Here is a 19,994-nt window from a genome sequence, read left to right as displayed (position 1 = left end):
GAAGCAACCGTAACAAAAATACTACTGGCGTAGATATACATAAAAATAGAATGTACAAATAATAAACAATGGTAGTGAACCAACAATTTGTTAGCTTGTAACTTAGCCTGCCTAATGCAGAGATCAAATTTTTATGATAAACATAACCTATAAGAAAAGTGCACGTATATAAGTAAGAACATTTTAACAATCTTTTGAGTTTTGAATAGGCCTAGTTTCTGATTTTCACTTTAGATTATTCATGTTAAGGAAGGGACGAGAACGAGAAGCTCCGTTATTCAATAGGAAATAAATACTGGAGACAGACAAACAAATTAGGATTAGACTGTTTTTATTTTAGAGTTAAAGATTATTGTTCAACGAGAGTTGGATAGGCTGACAGAATCATGACACTAGGATATACAAATAAATCAATTCTTCTGCTACAGTTGTGTGGAATTGTATTAAGCGGCTTCTTGGTAAGTTAAAAAAATCATTTAAGAATACTCCATCAATAAAAATAAAAAAAACGCAGAGGATACGAGACCGGTGAGTCCGGACGTGGATTAGTCGTCCGGCAGTTACTGTCATAACCTAACCTAACCAATCAAACTTGCTGATAATGAATAAAACGAATGAAGATTAAATTCTGTTCATAAAATAAAATTATAAATTGCAAAAATTCTAACAAAAGATGTACAGTAAACAAGAAATGACATTCAAAGCAGAATCTATGGTCCGAACTGATTTAGTCTCAGTCCATGATTCTCAGTGTAAGTTAAGTAACTATTCGGTTGATATCTTCATTGAATCTTCTGACACAGTCATTTGATCGTTGTTTGCAGTAAAATGGTCATAGATTTGTAAGTCGTCAGCGTAGCCTACATGTGATGTTTACAGTTGGTCAAGGTCGAGTTTATGTCGTTGACGTACAGTACAAAGAGCAGTGGAGCCACTGGTATTAGAGACTGACACATCTGACATAGCCGTGGCAGCAACTTTAAGTCAAGATAATTGGCCAATTCCTTTTTCTCACAGACTCCAAACAAATCTAGGGCTGTTGAAAAAGAAGCCGTTGCCATTGATGAAGCCCTTAGAAAATAGAAACCATTTCTTATCGGAAGAGATTTCAGATTATGCACGTATAAGCAAGCTGTATCATTTGTTTTTGACAAGAGGCATACGTAAGCAAAATCAAATAGGTAGGCCTAACTTACCCCCGCCGCAGCAAACCTGCAGACTAAGCGAATTTCCATTTGCCTGATTGGGTTTATACTAAAATGTCGGTAATTATTGTGACGAACGTGACCATGGGAACCTATATAGATTTATATATCACCAGAAACTAGATTTTTTGCTGAAAATAACGGTGCAAAAATTTGCTTGCAGCATTTCTGAAATCGTCATTTCATTGTGTTTAACACACTATTTTAATTGCACAACAACTGCCTGTGTGTAATATAAATTATCAACTCAGTACACTATAACCTACACTTTACCTTCCTAATCTAACCTAACTTCAAAACACTTAATACAGTCACGAATCCGAATAAGCCCGACTTGCCTTCCACACATGCCTAAATAAAATCATTCTGAAATAAGTTATTCAGTGCCGTGTTGTTTCTTAGATGTTTGTAGCACATGTAGAAATAAATGACTTGATTGACTTATTTTTATTCTCTTCTCTTCAATTTCGTATTTTCATTTTCATTTGAGGTTCAGTATAGTTCTACAAGTAACAGTTAGTCCGTTCCGTAATTCTGTAATGCGGCCAGCAGTAGCAGACTTGAATAGAAGGTAGATAAGGAAATCAAAATGACAAATTATCTCAAGTTACCTTAGTTTATTCGTGGCCTCCGAGACATTTTTGCACTGTTATTTCCTGGTAAAAAGTGAGTCTTCTACTTTAATTACTTACCGTAAGATATCAAGTATCTGGAGAGAACATTTCATAGGCTTATAAATAGGTTAGGTCAAAAAGACAAAGTACCGGCAAGTTAAATAAAACTTAAAACAGCCGTAACTCCGTTAATATTTGAGAGCGTGGAAAAATGTTTGCACCATTATTTGCAAAAAGGTGTTCCGTTTGTAAAATGTTAATAGTTTAGTATGAAATGAATACATTTTCCAAATTTGATCAAAATATGATCATAAACAAGCAAACTACAACAGTTTGAAACTTATTCTCCATGAGAATAACATGGGAATTTTAAATTTACAGTTTTTTGGAATTTTTTCTGTAACCATTAGACACATAAAATTCAATATAGGCCTACTTAATTATTTTATTTTTAAGCTCTACAAAATGGTTTGGAAAGAAAGTGCTAAATTTTAAGTTTTTAGGGTCAAAAACGGGAATTACCAATTTTTGCCCCATAAAACCCCCCCATAAACCCCTGATCCCATAGTCCGATCATGCTGGTTCGCGAACTCGTTCGAATAAACGTAGCTTTACACCTTTGTACCAAATTTCATCAAAATCGGATGATTTTTGCTCAAGTTATCGCGTTGACGGACACATATATAGGCTATATATATGAATTTGAACGGATGGTGTTTTTGGTCTCTAGGGACCTCAAAACGAAAAAGTAAATGGGTCCGGGGTCCAGGTTTTACCATGAGTACTACGGTAATACTTTTACTTTAATACTTTTCATTGAAATGGCGACCATACATAGTAGGTATTTTAAGCCAAGTATGAATGGAGATGAGTGTAGAATGAGTGGCGCGATCTTGTAGTCTTGTTAGTGACTAAGGCCGACATTCCTTAGACACAGCTGTTAATTAATAGCCCAAACAGCTAATGGCAACTAAGGGACCTACAGATTATAGTGGAATCCGAACCGCATTTTTCCTTGGTATATACGAACTGGTCTAATTATCAGGATAGTACTGCGGATAGTCGTAGTACTCACTCGTGCGGACGTTAATCCACACGAGGGAGTATCGCATCCACAGTGTATGCCTATAAATATCCACAATTCGTGACCTCCTAGTAGCTGGATTACAGGATGACGCCAGCTTATTCCCTATAGGGGAAATTCGCTAAAACGACAAAGTTATGAGATGGCGACTAGAGCTAACACCTTATCAATATGAAATAGTGTACCGACCTGGTAGGGAGAATGTAAAAGCAGATACACTGACACTCTCTCGGACATGTGCAGTTCGCTGGGACAATGCTAAGTTGTTTGAACTGCACCTCTTTTTCCCCTTCGGGAGTCACTCGAATGTTTCATTAGATTAGTACTAAAAATCTAAACTACACTCTGGATTATGTAAATAAACGGTATCAGCATTATGACACATACTTTCTCCCATAAGTTTGTCAACTAGTGTACCTGTTGCTCGAATTCGTTTAGTGTAAAAAAAACATTATTTTTATTTCTTCTACTTTGTTGTGTTCTATGACTTTTTCTATGTTTCCATTGTTTGCAAATCGGTTATTTCAATGATTGCTCAAGAAATGTAGCACAGTGTTAATTTAGTTTTATTTTTAGCCTATATCAAATTGTCCAGGATTTCTCGCTCTCTTCCATTGTAATAATTACACCAACCCAAGTTTCGTCTACAAATGCAATATGCCAAAGAATATCACCTACGTACAATCTCCAATAAGTGGTAAAAAAGGCAGAAACCAACCCATACAATATAGATATAAGTGAACTCCATAAGAAATATTTTTAAAAGTTACTGTGATATTAGGATTTTCCACTGATTTGGTAATAAGAACATAATATTGCAAAACATGACACGATGCAGAAAAAAATCAATTTTAAAATCAGAAAAATCCATTGCAAATACTGTACCTACTTCATTTTGACAAATTCAATAAATCACAATTTAAATATTAACAGCTGTTGCATTAAAAAGTAGTGTAGAATTATGCATATGGTCGTAATGTAAACAAATCTGAAGAGGCAACTTTAAAGGCTTCTGGGGCAGAGCCCCAAGGGAATTTACCTCTTTCCTCTTTTGATGGCTCATCTACAGACAAAGACCTTTCTTTAGAGACGCCTACCAAGTTTCTACGCCCAGCCGTTCTGTCAAATTAGCTGTGAAAAAAACCCCGTTTTCCTCCATAAGAATGAAATGAAATGAAATTAAAAATGAAATGAAATGAAAATGCTTCTTTATTGAGGCGAACTTAGGACCACATGGTCCTTTCTTACAGTTAACCTCTAAAAAACTAATAATAACAACAAAAGAATAACAAAAAATACAATTAAGTTTGTAACATAGCTAGTAATATAATAGCATAAATCTATTCATTTTCCCTAACATCCAGTCTTACACACATACACCCTCTGCTGCATCTAGGCCTAACGCACGCCATCCCGCCAAGCCACGGCCATCCGGTCAAGGTAATATTCTTTCAGCGCCACCATCAGTCGGGATCGGTTTTCTTTAGATTTGATGGGCAGAGGTATGGAGTTCCATAGGCGGCAGGCTGTTACTAAAATGATTTGTTATAAACAGTTGTTCTATGATGAGGAATGCGAAGCGTGGACGAGCCAGAGCGGGTATCCCTTGCGCCTCTTCCATTCAAAAATTTAAAATTCTTTGCAAGATAATTTGGAATTCCAAGATTGATGACTGAATGAGTAATGGAAAGTATTCGTATTTTTCTGACGTCCTCTAATTTCAAAATTGATTCATTAATGTAATAGGGTGTGATATGGTCATCACGCCTAAGATTGAACAAGAATCGAACACAATAATTTTGTACACGTTGTAATTTTGTTGCCAAAGCCACAGTCATATCATTAACCACGGTGTTGCAGTAGTTGAGGTGTGGAAACACGAGTGATTTGACCAGTAAGAGTTTAATGTGAAAAGGTAGAAGTCGTTGCATCTTCTTCAGTGTGTGAACAGCGGCAAACACTCTTCTACAAGTGCTTACCACCGCGTCAGTCCAGTCCAATGTGTGCGGTTTAGAGTCAAACCAAGACTTTTTACTTTGTCCTGGTATTGCAAAGTGGTTCCGTTTACAGTGATTTTTGGTAAAATGTCTAAGTCCACTTTGTTGAGTAACCGTGAGTGACCTATGATGATTGGCTTTGTTTTGTCAGGATTGAGTCTAAGTCCGTTCTTTTCTGCCCATTGAACAATTATGTTGATGTCGTGATTCATCATGTTTATAGTTTCATTTGCATCGCTCACTTTAAAATGAGAATAGATTTGCAAGTCGTCAGCGTACAAATGAAACTTTGCGTGGTGTAGAACTGTACTGATGTCATTGATGTAAATGGTGAAAAGCAGAGGACCAAGAATTGAACCCTGGGGAACTCCGCAGGGAACATGTCTCCAGTCGGACGTCAAGTTGTCATGAGAAACACACTGCTTTCGGCTCTTAAGATATGATCTCATCCATTTTAATGAATTATCAGAGAAACCTAACAGTTTGAGTTTGGCTAGAAGAATGATATGGTTTACGGTATCGAAGGCTTTACTGAAGTCAAATAATGTTAAGATAGTACATTGGCTATGATCCATAGCAAATCGTATGTCATCAGTTACATGAAGCATTGCCGTTTCAGTACTGTAAGATTTACGAAAACCTGATTGAAAGCTATTGAGGATGTTGTTTTGTACCAAGAAGTCAGAAACTTGGGAGTGAATGACTCTTTCTAGTGCCTTAGAAAGAGCGGGAAGAATGCTAATTGGTCTGTAGTCTTGCGGAAGCGATGGGGATGAGATTTTATTCAAGGGACGGACAAGCGCAGACTTCCACTTTTCTGGGAAAATACCTGATCTTAGTGAAGTATTAAATATGAAAGTTAATGTTGGGAGGAGAGCAAACAAGATATGTTTAATTAAAGAAATTGGGATTCTGTCAGAACCAGTGGCTTCAGACATTAACCACCTTATAGCCTTCAAAACATCGATTTGCAATATTGGCTTGAAGTTAAATTGAGTGATGGAATTTGGCAAATGGCGTAACTCTGTTAAATGGTTCTGAACTATTGTACCGTTTGCCTGTGATGAAACTGTTAAAAAATAATCATTTAAATCGTTCAACGGAATTGATATGGGGACAATGTTAACTTGCTTCCCAAAGCCAAAACGTTTTAGATTACGCCAGCAAATAGCAGAGGATTGCTTTCCTTCAGAAAACAATCTATTAAAAAATTGGAGTCGAGCATTGCGTAAATGTTGTTTTACTTGATTTCTAAGCTGGCGATATTGGGCCATGAGCCCTTGATCCCTAGTTCTTTTGGCTCTGCGATGGACTGAGTCCCGCCGAGCCATTAAACCAATTATGTCATCATTAATCCAAGGAACGGGGCAACTTTTACTAACCCTACGGTTGACAATTGGAGCGTGTTTGTCATATAATTTTAAAATGGTTTCATTAAGTGAATCGACCATATCATCAACTGACTCCAGGGTATGTATGGAGTGCCAAGGCGATAAATTTACATCAGACAAAAAATTTGCTTCGTTAAAATTTCCAAAATCTAAGGTCATGTCGAGAAATGGCAGGGACTGGAAGCTGGCCATGGTGAACTGAAAATTCGGGATCACTTAGAATAATAAGGTCTAGTAATGTATCAGCTTCAGCAGTGTGATGGGTTGGGTCCAGTGGTAGTATCGCCAAGTTGCAAGAGTCAAACATGTTTGTCAATTGTCGGCAATCGTAACGTCCAGGTTTGAGTAAGTCACAGTTAAAGTCACCCATGATCAAGACACGACTGTAGCCTGGCATGAGGCGCAAGAGAGTATTTTCAAAGTCGGCCAAATGCCCCACTCCTGGAGGACGGTAACATGTCCCCAGGAGAAGAGCATCCGAACCAGACAAACGAATTTCCAAAAAAATAAATTCAGGATTAGCAGAGTACTCACTCGGGGACTCGTACAACTGCCTGGCTTGCAAACCGTCTTTCATATAAACGGCAACGCCACCACCTGTTTTTCCTAAACGATCGTTTCTGAAAACTGAACAACCAGGCAGTGCGATCAACCCAGGTGAAATACTCGGCTTCAACCAAGTCTCTGAAACTGTAATGATTTCAAAATTTTGAGTCCCAAATATTGCTCTGACTTCGTCAATATGTTTTGTGAGGGATTGAGCATTGATGTGAGCAGCTTTGAATTGTTTGGCAAAGGGAGCGAGGTTGTTGATAAGGATCTGGGCGTTATCAGTAGGGAGAGGAGTGGGCGGGGGAGGGGTGACTGTGGCGACGCTGTGCAGGTCCGCTATCCTGGACCTACAGCTCGGACCTGCGGCGAGGCGCCGACGACGCGCACCGGCGTAGCTGCAACAGACACATTCACACACACACACACATACTTGGGACGTAATACATCGTAATTAAAATAACTAAGCTAATAAAATAAGACAATATCTCTATCACTACTGAGGAATAAACACAATTAACATTCAGCTCCTTGCATAAGTTAAAATGTAAAAAATAATAAAATAACAACTTGACTTGATAAGACTTTTAAAACAGAAATTTAAGATATTTTACAAAACAAACAAATTTTTGTATTCGAACAATTCCATTAATTAACCAAAATGTTGAAAGAATAACATGGGATGGGAATTTAAAGGCCACTGGGGCAGAGCCCCAAGGGAATTCACCATGTTTCTCTTTTGATGGCTCATCTACAGACCAAGACCTTTCTTTAGACACCTCTACCGAGTTTCTACGCCCAGCCGTTCTCTCAAAATAGCTGTGACAAAGAAAAACAGTTTCAAATTAATATATAGATACAACCTTTATCATGGGTAAACGGTGAGAGTAAATATGATATTTTATAGTTAGTTAAAATCACAAAAGTTGCAGTAACTTTTCAACCAAAATTGTTATAATGGGGTGTTGTACTATTTTTTTTTAATTATAAGGACCATAACATACTAATTTTGATCAAAACCAGCTTTTCTCCAAAAATCTTATTTTTTTGTTATTTTATGTTCTTTTTTATGAGAAAATAACATAAGTTACAATAACTTTTGAACCCTAATTTTTACAGAAATGGGATTTATACCATTTTGTTCAAAATTTAAAGGGCTACAACATACTAAATCTTTATCAAAATCATTCGTGCCACTTACAAAATCCAAATTTTTCTTTTATTTAATGGGTTTTTATAGGAAAATCATTAAAATTCAAAATTTCAAAAAAATGAAAAAAAAAGCCTGGAGATACCATGGATTAAAACCTACACACCAAATTTCATCGAAATCGGACCACAGGTGTAGTCCCTAGCTACACACACACATACACAGACATCACATCGAAAACTACTTTTTTGGGTCCAGGGGGACCCACAACGGGTATATCCACTCAAAACTCAAACTCAAAATTTTTGATGAAAACAATACTTTCTCCATATACTATGGTATAGGGGGAGAAAGTAAAAGGATGACGTCAGCTGGTCAAACATGTGCAGAAGTGAAGCCAAGGTTTCTTTCACCAATTTCAAGAAAAATTGATAAAGGCAACCACTCTCTTCGAACGTCTAAATATTGATTTTAAGGGCTCTCTTCCATCAACGACCAGAAACCGTTACCTTTTAAACATGGTGGATGAGTATTCTGGTTTCGTATTTGCTTACCCCTTTAAGGACATTAGTCCAGCAAATATTATTAAATTTTTTTCAGATCTATTCTTTATGTTTGGAGCCCCGTCATTTGTACATTCAGATAAAGGTTCATCTTTTATGTCGCGTGAACTGACACATTTTCTTCACAAGTATGGAGTAGCTACAAGTGATACGACACCTTATAATCCTAGAGGGAAAAACTCTCAGATTAAACGCTTTAATGGAACAATATGGCGAACCACCCTATTAGCTTTGAAAACCCATAACCTACCAGTAGCTGCATGGAAAGAAGTATTACAGGAGGCTCTTCACTCAGTCAGATCTCTTTTATGTACTGTGACAAATTGCACACCACACGAAAGATTCTTTATACATAGCAGAAGAACTACCTCACTAGAGACTCCTCACCATCTGGGCTATCCACTCCTAAGCCTGTCCTGCTTAGAAAGTTTGTAAGATCGAATAAATATGATGACTTTGTGGAGCCAGTTCAACTTTTGGAATCTAATCCACAGTACGCTCTCGTCAGACGAAGAGATGGATCAGAATCTGAAGTATCCTTGAGACATCTTGCAACTGCTGGCCTACCTCCTGGTGATCTACCTCCTGAAGATAACACTGCTGAAAGAGAGAATTATGAAAATATGAATTCAGACATTGGCCAGAATGAAGATCAAAATGAATCTCAACAAACAATATCTCAGACCCCAACTTCAGAGACGGCTATGTGGGAACTACGTCCAAAGAGGAATGTCAAGCCTCCGTCATATCTAAAGATTTGCTATACCTACCATAAAAATTAGTGGGGGAGAATGTATAGCACCTCATTTTCCTCGTCAGGAACGGATGAGAACCTCTTTAGGGAAGGAGTGGGGGGGCGTGACGTCACTCTTCTTTTGAGGGAACATTCATTAGATTTTTATCTTTATATCTTTTTTATATTATCAGCGAGTTTGGTTGGGTTATGACAGTTTAATTATATAATTACAACTTTTTAAATTAATTTTAAAAAATTATAAAATAAGTTTAAAGTTTTCTTAAATCGACGTGAGGGGCTCTCCCACAATCGGGGATTGTGTGAGGGGATGTAGCGTTTTGTGTGAGGGGACTTCTTCACAGAAAAGGTTCTCATCAGTTTCTGACGAGGAAAATGAGACGCTAGTGGGGAGAATATGGAGATGTGAACATTATCACCTGATAATGTTTTTTATTTGATTTGTTTGTAAACATTGTATTAGTTTTTAACTAAAACATGGTTGTAATTTTGAATGAATAAAAGTCATACTTTTGGTTTATTAAGTCATTCTCATAACAGTTGGTACTAACTTATATTTGTACGTATGTTTTGCAGTGATAAACTTAGACAATGCTGGACCAATGGCCACGATACTTGGTACATACATGTAGAATTTCATGAAATAGGTTTATACAATTATACACCATCAATTTTGTGATAACTTTCAGGGCTTAGCCCTGGGACTGTCTTAAAGGTACCTATGTCAGGGTTTTTGAAAGACTATTTAAAAAGAACTAGCTGTTACCCACGGGCTCCACCCCGTTTACTACATAAGTATTAATAAAACTATTGATTGGTTAAGTTAAGCTGAAATAAACAAAGCAGAATATAGTAATGGTAATACAAACAAATAATAACAGCTGAGGTATTTTTAACATTAGGTAAATGGAAAGTTCCCTTTGGAAAGCAATTACGACCTTATAGGGCATATGAAATAATGGATAATTTTGCGCAAGGTTTCTCGTCATGACGAACCTTTTAAGTATATGGTTTATGGGGGTGTGACTTGTAGTTTTCTCAAAAGTTCATGGGTACTTTTGGCTTTATATATAGACTAGCTGTACCCGCGGGCTTTGCCCCGTTTAACTTCACAAGTATTCGCATGGCTCAATCACGTCCTGGTTGAAGTTCGTTCGCTACGCTCACTCACCTTTAGGTTGGAGCTCGTTCGCTGCGCTCACTTGCCTTCAGGTTAGCTCGTTTGCTACGCTAACTCGCCTCCAGGTTGAAGTTCGTTAGCTACGCTTACTCACCTTTTGTTTGCAAATTAGCTGTGTTGTCATAGATAAAAAAAAAATAATAGTTCTGCACCCTGTTGGTAATCCTTGTAACTTTAATGCTATTTAACATCATAGAACAGAACCAATTTGTTTAATTGATACCCCCGCCGCAGCAAACCTGCCGACTAAGCGAATTTCCATTTGTCTGAATTGATTTTCAGTTTTATTTTAATAACATTAGGTTTAACGAGTACCTAGGTTTGCTGCTACAAGGAAACTAATAAAGTGTGTTTTTGAGTAAAATATTGATAGCTTAGTACAAAATAAATAAATTTGCCAAGTTTGATCAAAATATATCCATAAACAAGCAAACTACAACATTTGACAAGATTCTCCATAAGAATAACATGGGAATTTTAAATTTACAATTTTTTTATAATTTTCTCCGTTACTAATAATTGAACAAAAATACTTTTATATACTAAATTATTTGTTTTTTTAAGCTCTTTAAAAAGGTCTAAAGAGAAATCGGGAAATTTGGTGTTTTGAGGGTCAAAAGTGAGAAAAACCAATTTTTACCCCATAAAACCCCCCGTAAAGCCCCGTTCCCATGGTCTGATCGTGCTGGTTCGCGAACTCATTCAAGTTTATCCCGCTTTACACCTTTAAACCAAATTTCATCAAAATCGGACAAAAATTACTCAAGTTATCGCGTTCACGGACGTATATATATATAAGTCTATATATATATATATATATATATATACATATATAAAAATTTGAACGAATGGTGTTTTTGGCCTCTGGGGACATCAAAATGAAAAAGTAAATCGGTCCCAGGTCTAGGTCTTACCGTGCCACCTACGGTAATAGCTACTTCCCTATAAGGAAATTCGCTAAAACAGCTGTTAAGATTCGTTAATTCCTTTTAAATATGAAAAATCATAAGGTTAACATGGGAAAGTCCAGAGCCACTGGGGCGGAGCCCGAAAGCCCGATCAGAATAAAAACTACTTAGTTTTCCTATTTAATGCCCAAAGAATCGGTATACCGAAATTCTGCCTCCTAGGTAAATGGGAAGTGGGAGAATTAGTGATGAGTGAGTGAGTGAGTCAGTCAGTGAGGGCTTTGCCTTTTATATATTTAGAAGATAGGCCTATCATTGACAGCTGTTTCAAATAGCCTAAACCAACAAGTTGGGTTCTATTATGTTCAATAGCATTAAAAGGTTTACCAACAGATGGCAACACTTTTATTTATTTTAGTTTTCCCTGTTGCAAAGCATGGGTACAGCAGCTAGACCGAATAAAACCTGTAACCTCATAAAACAATGAAAATTTCCTACTCTAACCCTTCAACATGATTTGGTATTTTGGAAATCTAACAGTTGAGAAGTGAGTTGGCAATCACTAGTTGAGTGACTTGTTAGGAAATGAAAGCGGCAACACCGGTCTATATATTGGATAGCGTCTTGCAATTCAGTGTGAGAGGGAAGGGTTTGATTCCCGGTATATCCAGAAGCATTTGAAGGATAAACCACTTCCTCTTAAACAGTTTTGTAATTTATTCAAATGCCACAACAAAGAATGTGGACACCAAAGAATTATAGGCCTACTGTACAATGCCTAGACATGTTATGCTACTAATAACATCCCATTTTTAGGTTCAGGAAGCAGTAGCATCATTTTCAGTAGATGACTGTTGGAATCTTGGCTTTAATAGAGCAAATTTGCTGTGTTCTTCATGTGACAGCCTAAAGAAGTTTGACCTCGATATAATTCAGTAAGTAATGTCTTGGTTTTGGTTGCAGTTTTATTGTGTGTTAGAATATTATAAATTTTTATTTCATGTAGGCTAACATTTAAATTAATTAATATGCCTAAAACTGATTAAAAAAATTTAAAGTTTATGAAGCTTGTTTACACAATCTTCTACAGTAGGCTAACTCAATTGTCACTCACTACTAGGTTTTAAACAGTATATTTTAGCTTCACTGGATGAATACTAAAAGTGTTTCATTAATGATTGAAATATTGAGCAATTTTATAAAAAAAAAACTTAAGTGCATGCCTATTGTAAAATGTTTAGTTAATTATTTAAAAAATCATTTAATCTTTTTAGAGATCACTGCAATGAGTGCTGTAACAAAGACGAGCCCACTCCGTCAATAAAGCGATATGCGAAAGCCCGGCTGGAAGTATGCACATGCAAATTCGGAGCATACCCACAAATTCAAGGTAGAAAATAGTTATTTGTGTAACTAGTGGGCGAAGTGGCACTTTGCTGCACACAAGAGAAATGTTTACGCACAAGCCGTATGCGAGAGTGGAAAGTTTTTCGAGTGCAGCAAAGGCAGTTTGCACTCGGGCTACACATTATATTTTTCCTACAGTTGTACTATAAATCATACAAATAATCAGTCATTCAATTCCTACACAACAACAATTCAACACTGTACAACGAGTTTTTAGGTTAGGTTAAATCCAATCATTTAACAAAATGGGGAAATTACGTATTGGAAAAAAGTTAAAAATAGTTTCACGTTATTCCTTGAGGTCGATTTAATGGAAAATAATTTTATTTCATCCTTGTACGTTAAGCCGTTTTGCGTAATCAATTTGAGACACCTTACGTGGGACACCCTGTAGGGTATATATATATATATATATATATATATACAGTGGAGTCCCGATAATCAGAACTTCGGTAATTCAAATGTCCGCTTAATCCGAAACAAAAAAATATTTTAATTTTAATTTTTTTAATTTAATAAAAATTAATATTTTTAAAACTTTTTTCAAACATTAAAAAAAAAATTTTTATTAAACTTTTAACACAGTCAGCTATAGGCCTACCTCGTCAAAGTATTCTGTAGTGGAGGGGCGAGATAGACTTTTTTTGTAGAGTATTTTAGTAAATATATTTCACCATTTCTGTTATTAACATTTTTCATTTTCGTCCCGGGTTCCAATCCCGCCATATCACAAATAGATTTTATCAGTGATAATGCTACAGCCACTAGGTCTAGCCTTAAGTAATGTGAAAAACAATCCCGGGCTCGTGCCTAACGTCCTAAGACAAAAAAAAAACGAGAAAAAAAAATTTAAAAAAACTTTTAATCCAAAATATTTGGTGGTAATTTCGGACTAACAGGACTCTACTGTATATATATATATAAATATATATATATACAAATGCATTATTTAAAAAAAGTAGCCCTAATCACTACAGTTTACATAATATATATATATACACACGTCCATGAACACGATTACTTAAGTAATTTTTGTCCGAAATTTGATGAAATTTGTTTTGAATCTGTAAGGTGGGATAAACTTGAATGAGTTCGCAAACCAGCATGATCGGACCATGGGAACGGGGTTTTACGAGGGATTTTATGGGCTAAAAATTGGTTTTTCTCATTTTTGACCCTTAGAACACATAATTTTCCAATTTCTCTCTAGACCTTTTTAAAGAGCTCAAAAAAACAAATAATTTAGTATATCAAAGTGTTTTTTTTTTTTACAATTAAGGGAGAACATTTAAACAATTGTAAATTTAAAATTCCCATGCTAGTCTTATGGAAAATATTGTAAAATGTTTTAGTTTGCTTGTTTATGGATATATTTTGATCAAACTTGGCTAATTTATTTATTTTATCCTACTAAGCAATTAATATTTTACTATAAAACACTTTATTAGTTCCCTTGTACCTACTGTGACAGCAAACCTAGGTACTCGTTTGTTAGTCGGCAGGTTTTGCTGCGTCGGGGGTATTCAGTCTTAGGATTAAAATAGACAACTTTTACACCACAATGCATGTATTAAAACAGCAGTGAGGAGATAGCTAGATATTGTTGTGCAGTTTAAGGATAGCTTATTTGTGTGAATATTTGTCTAATAGTTTAATAGTACATATTTTTGTCTATTTTAGCTTTTGTCAAAAGTGATCGGCCCGCCAAGTTCCCTAATCTGACCATTCGCTACGTCCGTGGGCTCGATCCCATCATCAAACTGATGGACAAAGGAGGAAACGTACAAGAAGTAAGGAAATTGTGTTAATGAAGGGAGCAAGTTCCTATGAAGCTTCCTAGTTAAGATATCTACTCTTATTATTATTTTATACTTCAATCCTCAATTCCATCCAATTTTAAACCATCCTTGTATTGTACAATTATTATAAATTAGGATACAACTTTTATATTTTCTTAAATCACAAGGCAATAACTGATGATGGAAAATTTTAATTGCAATTTATAACTATTTATAGACACTCAACACAAACACTTTGCACACCTTACACACAAACCCCCAAGAAAGAAAGAGAAATTTTTAATTTTCTTGTATGAATGCCAATAGCATGAGGAGTTTTGTTTTACTTTCTTTGTACCTGCATTGTTCCACTTTTGTTGACACTTCCAAACAAAAGACCACTTAGTGTAGTCCCTATTTAGGACAACTAGTGTCCCTGTTGCTCGAAATCGAGCAACTGCTAAGTATTACAGGCTTTATTTTAAAACGAATAACAGTCATATTTTTTATGACTATAAAAGATTCGACTCAAAGATTATGGAATACTCAAGATGTACATAACAGATCGATATAATCAACATTTCTTGTAAATATCTTATCATTTTTCAAAAGCTGATTTTGTTTTTTAGTGTTTATAACACACATTATTTCTATTTCTTCCCCTTGGTGGTATTCTATGACTTTCCTATGTTTCCATAGTTTGCAAATCGTCTCTTTCAATGATTACTAAGAAATGCAGCACAGTGTTAATTCAGTTTTCTTTTTAGTATATCAATTTATCCAGGCTCTCTCGTTTTTTCCCATTGTAATAATTACGCCGACCCAAATTCAAATAGTAACTATTTCATTTCAACCGAGTAAGTAAATGTTTGTGGCAAACTAACTGTTAAATTAGCAAACTTATTGAATGTTTACAATTAACATATGTTCTTCTTCTCACTTTTAATTTCTGACAACAGCTGGAGTTTCATAACAATATTTGTTTCCCATGTTAATCTTATGGAGAAATACGAAACTTTAAAGGCCCCCAGGGCCTCACCCTCTAATTATTTCCCTAAAAAGAAAGTTTCCTGCACAACTTCACGTTACGCTCTTTCCAATGACACCAAGAACATGTAAATCAGTTCAGTAGTTTCGGAGGAGTAATTGTCACAAAAAACCTGCTTGCGTATTAAATAAGTATAGATTTCTTTGTACTTAAATTAGTGGAAAGTAAATTCAATAGCACGAACAATGCTGATCAAGAAGTTATTTACTTAAATTAGTATAAGATCAATATACAACTAAACAGTTGGAAATAAAAATGTGTTCTTGAATTTGATGGGCTGTAAGTGAAATAAACTGGTTCCCCAACTTCATGAACAAATTAGAATGTACATGTAGAATGTCCACACAAATGTATCAATGAGCTGTAATTTATTAGTTACAATCGATACATACTTACTATACATCCGATTGTTTACAATTAAAGTTTACGAGTGAGCAAAATGTAGCTGATTTGATTCCCTAAGGAGAAAAAGAGATATTACAAACCCACAACGTATTTATTGAAAACAGTTGTTTTTGCTGCAGTATGACGAAATAGTATATTTCATCACTAGGGTGTAAAGTGGCTCTTTTCCACCCAAGCTCAAGGGGTCGAGGGTTGAAAAGACACTTTTTGCCTATGTGATAAACTGTATTTTTTGTTACATTGCAGCATCATTTAACAAACTAAGTTAGAAAATAGAAACTCATGTAAAGATAACCTCTCAAAACCACTTCCAACTTGTTTTCAATTTTGCTAATTCAATTAAGTAGCTGTTAAGTAAGCGATTCAATCAGTTTGTATTTTATGATTGTTTTAGTGTACATTATACTATCGATTTGTCAAACTATTGACAAGAATGCAACAATAAGCTTAAGCTGATTAAATCAGTCGATACGTGATTTCAATACATGCGATTGCTTATAATCAAAGTTTGCAACTAAGTTTATGACAGCTCCCTATGGAGTAAAATAGCTACTTTAGAACCACAATCGTCATGTATTAAAAACAGCTGTTTTTGGAGCAATATGGCAAAAAGTATATTTATATAGTGACTAGCAACAGAGCCCGCTGTGGTTAAATACAACGGTCTCTAGTAAAATAATGGTTATGAAATCCATACACCACTTTACTCACTAATATTAATGCCAATGGTACATATTAAGCACATAACATTAGAATCATACACTTAACATAAGGAACACACTTTCTTAAACACAAATGCAAATTGTTAACAACAACATTTAATCAATGAAATGAAAAATGAATTAAATAACAATATAACAATAAGCTGTTAAATTAGTAATACATGTTTCGTATGATTATGCTTACTGGTAAACCAATTACAGTAGAGTTCCGCAAACTCGGCGTAATGTTGACTGGAAGGGTGCCGAGTTTGTGAAATGCCGGGTTTTTGGGAACTGGGGTAAAAAATAAGGACAGTACAATTTTTAAGCTTTTTTAACCACCATTTTTATTTATATTTATATTACAAGTTAGGAAAAGAATTTATTTATATGTACATGTAAGGATAATAAAGATGTTTTGATTTGATTTGAGTATTAAGTCATCAGATATGGTACAACAAATCCTTGGTACGAGTTGCGAATGATTTGACTTGAGCTGGCTTGAGTTCATATTTAACTCGGACTCAAAAAATCACTAACTTTCTGAGCCAGGTGATGGCAGAGTTATCCAGACTGCCGGGTTATCGAGTGCCGAGTTTGCGGGACTCTACTGTATTGCCATCTATAAAAATTATTGGTTTTTCATTTCCGAGTCGGGTTAGCTCTTCTCCCGACCAGTTTTTATAATTTTGGCCTTAAACTAAAGGTATGGACGCACCACAGATTTGCCATCATGCATCGGCATTCATTTTGACATATATTTTGAGCTATGCACAAAATGCGTCCCTGTAAATTTCTTATAGGAGTTAAATTTGGTTTTTTTCAACTTCGTTTGGCTCTTCTACCCGCCCAAAATTCATAATTTTGGTCTTAAAATAAAGCTATGCAAGCACATATTTGTCATCAAGCATCATCATTAATTTATCTAACGTATTACTGAACAAAAAAATATAAATTTTCTTTTTTTTTCTTTTGTACTTCAATTAAAGATGTATTCCAGCAGTTACCCTATATTTTTTGTCTAAACCAGCTTTCATTTGAGCGATTGATTATTAAGATTCCAATCTTACTAATCCTTTTAAAGGCACACTGCTGAATCACGAATCAACAATAATTATAATTGTTTTAGTACTTATCTGCAGTTAATGATATTTAACTCTATTTTTATTTAAGTTATTTTATATGTCTTGGTCTTAAAATACTTCAAAGGCTTTCACTTGAGATATTGATAGTTTTAATCAGTTAAGTTAAAGATACTGTATCGCTCAATCAGAAAACATAAATTTGATTATATCAAGGATGTGGAGTTTAGTTTTAATTATATTTACTCATTTCTAATTATGTTATTCTATTTGTTTTGACCTAAGAACCATCAGTGAAATACCAGCTTCCATTTTAATTATTCATTTTTAAGATCGGACGTACCTAAAGCACACTGCTAAATCACGCAACCAAATTATTAAAAAAAATGAGTTATTTATCATCAATTTGTAGTCAAACTATCTTGCTTGCAACCTCAATAGTAACTGTCGACTTTACCGGGGTTCACCTATTTAATGTTAAAAAAATCAAACTTTCATAATTGTTTGCAAATCTTAGGCTTTTCAATGACCTATTAATTAATAAAATCGGTTCAGTAGAACTGTAGATTTATTTGTACAAAGTTTAACAACATCTTTAATCAGTATTTTCTCACCACTATAAATTGGGAGGTTCCTTACGTTTTTGTAAATAACTAAATAAAGGCAGCCTAAAGTTGGCTACAAATATAAACTTGGAAAAAAAGGTGTTTTAAATGTATTATTGTTTATTTTTATTTTTTCACCTCAAATATGTAATAAAATCAAACTTTCATAATTATTTGCAAATCTACTTGAATTAGGCTTTTCAAGTAAAAAAATCGGTCCGGTAGAAGTCTAGATTTAGTTGTACAAAGTTTAACTAATATATATCTAATTCAGTATTTTCTCACCTCTTTAAATTTGGAAATCACTTAGCTTATTGCCAATAAATTTAAATGGAGGGGAAATCGACCAAAGTGGATGTGATATTCTGAAAGAGAATGAAATTTACCACAAATTACTACTATGCATTTCTTGGAAATATTAAAAAAGGCAGCCAAAATTCGCACCCAAATAAAAAGTGTGAAAAACGCCGTTTTCAATGTATTTCTTATGGAAAACATGTTTTTTACCATAAATCATAACAAAACAAACTTTCATAATTATTTGCAAATCTACACAAATTAAGCTTTCCAACAGTCCATTAATTAATAAAATCGGTCCAGTAGAACTATAGATTTATTTGTACAAAGATTTTTAAAACTGAATGATATATAAGTAGATAATTTCAATTATTTTTCTATCTAATTTTTTTGTATTCATTCTGTTTCTCCTTTTAAATGTTTCTTAGGTATCGTATAAAATGGTAGTTGATAAATAATAGATTTGATCTTTAGATAATCTGTTTCTTTGTTTTTTCAGGTACTTGCAATAGAAAGATGGAATACCGATTCAATTGAAGAGTTTCTGAATACTCATTTAGAACCAGCAGAAAATGAGGATTACTTATTCACAAATCTAGTATGATCAAAATTTACTCACTATAGGTATTTGTAAGAAGTTCATGTGTGATCAAACATTAGCGTATTGAATTTAATTTTTTATCATTTAAATAAATCTTATACAAAGTGACTTGCTCATTGTTAATTGTTCATACGTATTAAGCTTAGCTCTGGTATAATGTTTTAACTATTAAAATAGCTGCCCATCAGTGGTATAGGGGTGGGAACGGCGTACTTGCTCTGCTTTTTCAAAAGAACCTACATCTTGATAGACAAAGTGTTTATGCTACAATATTGGTGGGCGTTCCTGCACTGGAAAATTAACGACTAAACCACTGCTACCTACAATAAACATTAATAGGAAAACACAAGAGACACTTAAGGCAATACTTTAGGGAAGTAAGATTATTAATTGAGCGGAGCGAGCGAAGCGAGCGAAGCTCTTTGGGATCAACTTCAATGCAAACAATATAACACCATCACTCAATAACTGCTGAACACATTTCAGCCAAACTTAACAAGACTACTTAGATTAATAATGAGATGGTTTGTAAACAAACAAATTTCAATTAGATAATGCTAATGCAATTTAAAACGAACTTAAAATTTCAAATTTTTAACATTAGGCTTATGGGACTAAAGTAGCTATGACAGTTTTTTTGTTTACAAGCAAAATGTAAACAAGAGAATCATTAGG

General features: G+C 34.7%; 1 protein-coding gene across 1 annotated transcript; it reads left to right on the top strand.

The window, feature by feature from the left end:
- Window positions 1–189: 189 nt before the first annotated feature.
- Window positions 190–19,434, top strand: LOC128995027 (selenoprotein F-like). The gene is made up of 5 exons (XM_054419896.1): window positions 190–458; window positions 12,212–12,330; window positions 12,670–12,785; window positions 14,483–14,592; window positions 19,218–19,434. Exons 1-5 carry the CDS (start codon window positions 387–389, stop codon window positions 19,320–19,322), a joined length of 522 nt encoding a protein of 173 aa, XP_054275871.1. The 5' UTR covers window positions 190–386; the 3' UTR covers window positions 19,323–19,434.
- Window positions 19,435–19,994: the final 560 nt, after the last annotated feature.

Source organism: Macrosteles quadrilineatus, unplaced genomic scaffold, assembly GCF_028750875.1.
Source record: "Macrosteles quadrilineatus isolate MER2022 unplaced genomic scaffold, UCM_ALF_1.0 Scaffold_5__1_contigs__length_97177068, whole genome shotgun sequence".
Classification (NCBI taxonomy): domain Eukaryota; kingdom Metazoa; phylum Arthropoda; class Insecta; order Hemiptera; family Cicadellidae; genus Macrosteles; species Macrosteles quadrilineatus.
Note: the sequence above shows the minus strand (reverse complement) of the source record. Positions and strands in the feature narration are given on the sequence as shown.

What these genes read in the sequence shown, in the direction of transcription:
- LOC128995027 (XM_054419896.1), top strand. Translation starts at nt 387, where the DNA reads ATGACACTAGGATATACAAATAAATCAATTCTTCTGCTACAGTTGTGT. An exon ending in TTGTATTAAGCGGCTTCTTG is followed by an intron (nt 459 to 12,211) that starts GTAAGTTAAAAA and finishes TCCCATTTTTAG; the next exon opens with GTTCAGGAAGCAGTAGCATC. An exon ending in AGCATACCCACAAATTCAAG is followed by an intron (nt 12,786 to 14,482) that starts GTAGAAAATAGT and finishes TGTCTATTTTAG; the next exon opens with CTTTTGTCAAAAGTGATCGG.